Genomic DNA, 3,743 nt, shown 5'->3' with positions numbered 1-3,743 from the left:
ACTACTATACCATTTTTAATATGACACTCGAAGAGATTTAAACACTTGCCCAAAGTCCAACAGCTGGAAAGTGGTGAGACCCTGGCGGGCTGGCTCTAGAAACTGTGTTCTAACCACTGTGAGACACTGTCTCCATGGTGGTCCTCCTTCTCTCCCACAGATAGTACGTGCCTTGGGTCAGTGTTTCTCAAAGTTCTTGGTGGCTAATTAGATTTGGGAAATGCTGAGTTTAACCAAATAAAACCCGTTACTTTACTTTTCAGAGCCAAATGCACACTGCAATTCTGTAAAGTTGGTAGTTGAAGAGGATTTAGCATTTCCCAGATTTATTTGTTTGAGATTTGTATAGATTAAGAATGGGACTGGTAGCATAAAACATATAACATGTATACATTATGTGTGTGCATATGTAGATATAAGCCTTATAACATGCCAATACTGACTTAAGCAAATGTGTGTTTATTTGTCCTATATAACAAGAAGTCTGGGGTGAACAGTCCTGGGCCAGGCTCATCTGTCTTTCCCTTTCTCCTCTACTATCCATAACAAGCTGCCATTCATACTCATGGTTGTCACCTCATAGACACCAGATTTTGCTGTACCTCCAGGCCTTACATGTGTTTTCCAGGGAGGGAGAGAAAGGAAAGAGGCAATCCCAACACTCCCACTTATATTTCATTAACCAGAGCATTGTCACTTGGCCACCCTACGTAACCACTCCTGGCTGTAGGCAGCCTTTGAACTGGGTTTTTTACTTTTAATCCTCTGTCTCAGTAAGTTATGATGTGGTGATAAACTACAAAGGTTGATTTCTTGCTCAAGTGACATGTTCATCAGCTGCAGGTCAGCTGTGGCTCTGCTCAGTGCATCGTTTTCATTTTGGGGCACAGGCCGAGCGAGCCACCCCTCTTGGGGCCATGTACTTCCTTCCCATGGTGGAGGAGAAACGGAGGAGGCAGAAAAACATGATGGCTCTTAAAGACTCTACTCAAAAGTGGCATCTGTCACTTTCCCCCACATTCCATTGGCTAAAGCAAGACATATACTAAGGCACATATGAATGACATCAGTCATAATACTGATGTGAATAGGACAGAGAAATATAAACCTCTAGCAAAAAGCATTGCAATTGGTTGGGCATAACAATATAATCTTTCCTATGTAATAAAAGGAGCCAGGTGAGAATAGACCAGAGATGGAAGTTGAGTCCACAGTCTATTGTCTGCCACAGGACACACACACACACACACACACACACACACACACACACCACCACCACCACCACCACCACCACCACCACTACCACCACCATCACCACCACCACCACCACCTCTACCACCTGTTTATTTGTTTATGTTCCAGAGCATTTCACAGGATAAGTATTCACATCCTTTGGGAACTGTGGTCTTGAGCCACATTGTGTCCCTTTGATAAAATATCTACCTTTAAAAACATCCTGGTTGAAATACTTAACCTTTAATGTGGACTGTAGTTCCATTCATCATTATAATAGATTCCACTGTAATTGCACAGATGGCAATCTGTGTTACAGACCGCTATTAGCAATTTCTTGTCATACATTAAAATCCACTATTTTGACAAGGTAATATACGTGAGCAATGTTTATTTTCAAGCCAAGAGAATTTCAGAAAATAGAGTCATGTCTGGTTATTAAAGCTTTTTTTTTCTTTTCTTCTGAATCAGGTGCTATCATACCATGCAACGTGTTCAAAAGCTGAAGTTGACAAGTTTAAGGTAAGGAAGCACATCATCCCCTATTGGGGCATAAAGAGAAACTTTACATGGCTTTCTGACTTTTTGTCACTTGCCTCTGTATAATCAGTCCTACCCACTGACTGTGTTTGTATATTTCAGTTTTAGAGTAGAAGAGAGACATATACAACTGAGTAGCCCCTTCATGATTATTTAAATGGTTCAGTATTTATTTATTTCCAATTGTTAAGTAGGAGGATATCAGAAAAAAACCTGCACAAAATGATGAGAATCAGGGTGCTTTGTTTTGGCATTGGTTTTACCTATAACTTTCTGTTTACTTAAAATCTTAGGGCCTATATCTTCATCTGTAACATAGGTGAAGAAATTACGATAATAATACCTAACATTTACCAAGAGTTTACTATGGACCAGGCACAATACAAAGCATTTTGCCTGTATTAATTCATTTGAGTGTCATAATCCTATGAAATATGTGCTATTTTACAGATGAGTAAACTGAGGCACAGAGATTTTGAGTAGACAAGCCAAGGTCAAATGATTCTAAGGAGCATAGCCGTGTAAGTCTGGCCCCAGAACTGAAGTTCTTAACCACCAGGCTTCACTGCCGCTCAGCATGACCCCCGTCCATCTCCAACCACCTATGAGTCTGTGAATGAGCCTTAGATATTCTTTTTCACCTTAGTCTCCACCACTCTCTCAAAGGCAGCTCAGAATTCTTGCTCGTCTCTCAGGCTTCTACAAGCCATGGTCAAAGCCTGGGAGTACAAAGAACCTGATTTTTCTCCCTTTTGAAAGGTTTGGTGTCTACCTTTTTAAGTTTTTGTGGAGGTTCAGAGAATTATCAAGCAAGCTACTGCACCCATAAAAAAATGTATTGTAATATTTGTATGTAATAATACTTAATGATGACTACACTTCTAAGAGTTTCATTTGCATGTAGAAGCATTTGTCTCCCCAGGAATAATGGCACAGAGAGAACTTTGGGCCTGATATTGAATCAGATCATTAGATTTGAGTGACACTTTAATAAAGAAAGGAAACAAGGGAAGACCCCAAACTCATGGTAATGATGAGGGAACTGTTTGGAAGGACAGTGAGCACACAGTGGGCAGAGGTGAGCTGTCTGGGCTCCATCCAGGGGCATGGTTTCATATTGGCTTGGAGAAATGCTTGGGAAAGACCTGCTCTGGTGACCCAGAGTAGAAGGAGAGACATGGTGCCAGCAGGAGGTGACAACTAATAAGAGAGGAAGGAGACAGACAACCACAGGAGTCAGGACCTATTTGTTGTGGAGATAACATCCTAAATACNCAATAGCTTTCACCAGCTCCTCCTTCCAGGAGAAAGCTGCCTCTCCTGTCCTCAATGTCAACTCAGTTCCTCTCCCTGAAGTCAGACAACTCATTTCCTCCTCATGTTTCCCTTTTGCCTTTTGAGCTGCAGCCCCAGCCCTGGAGCTCAGAGCAAGTGAGCCCATCAGCAAGTAAGTCCATGCACAGGTCCTTTAAGAGGAGGGCCTGGGACTGTAGTCACCCTCTGTCTCATTCAGCCACAATCTCTGCTGGTTTTCACAACCAGAAGTTATGGGAATTTCTCTTCCTGGCACTGGAACCCTGTGCTGGGGAGCCTCTTGAAGCTCTGGGACCCCTCGCTCCTCCCTGGAGGACCTCCAAAGCCAAGATATCTCTCCAGATTTTTAGTGGTCGCATGCAGGTGTGGAACCAGCTTGTTCTGTGTTTCTGCCCCTCCTACGAGTCTCAAGGTGACTTCTTCTGTGTGTCTCTTGTTGCAGGGCAACAGTTCAGCTAGACTTCAGGTGATTCTCAATGATGGTTGTTTTATAGTTTAGCTGCAATTTTGATGTGGTCGTGAGAGAAGGTGAGCACAGGGTTTACCTCTTGACTGGAAAAAAGGGGAGGTCGTATTTTCAAAACATACATTTAACAGAGGACTTGTATCTAAAAGATACAAAGAATTACAGCACAATAATAACAAAATAAAAGAAA

The 3,743-nt window shown here is 42.2% G+C and overlaps 1 protein-coding gene across 1 annotated transcript in view; it reads left to right on the top strand.

Moving 5' to 3' along the window:
* The window catches only part of PDE11A (phosphodiesterase 11A), a 398,336-nt gene that overhangs the window by 232,148 nt on the left and 162,445 nt on the right, over window positions 1-3,743 (top strand). The window contains exon 9 of the mRNA XM_019654011.1: window positions 1,705-1,755. Coding sequence (XP_019509556.1) covers window positions 1,705-1,755 — 51 coding nt within the window. The remainder of the gene's footprint in view (window positions 1-1,704; window positions 1,756-3,743) is intronic.

This window comes from Hipposideros armiger, unplaced genomic scaffold (assembly GCF_001890085.2).
Source record: "Hipposideros armiger isolate ML-2016 unplaced genomic scaffold, ASM189008v1 scaffold_212, whole genome shotgun sequence".
Classification (NCBI taxonomy): domain Eukaryota; kingdom Metazoa; phylum Chordata; class Mammalia; order Chiroptera; family Hipposideridae; genus Hipposideros; species Hipposideros armiger.
The sequence above is the reverse complement of the archived record's forward strand: the minus strand, read 5'-3'. Positions and strand labels throughout refer to the sequence as shown.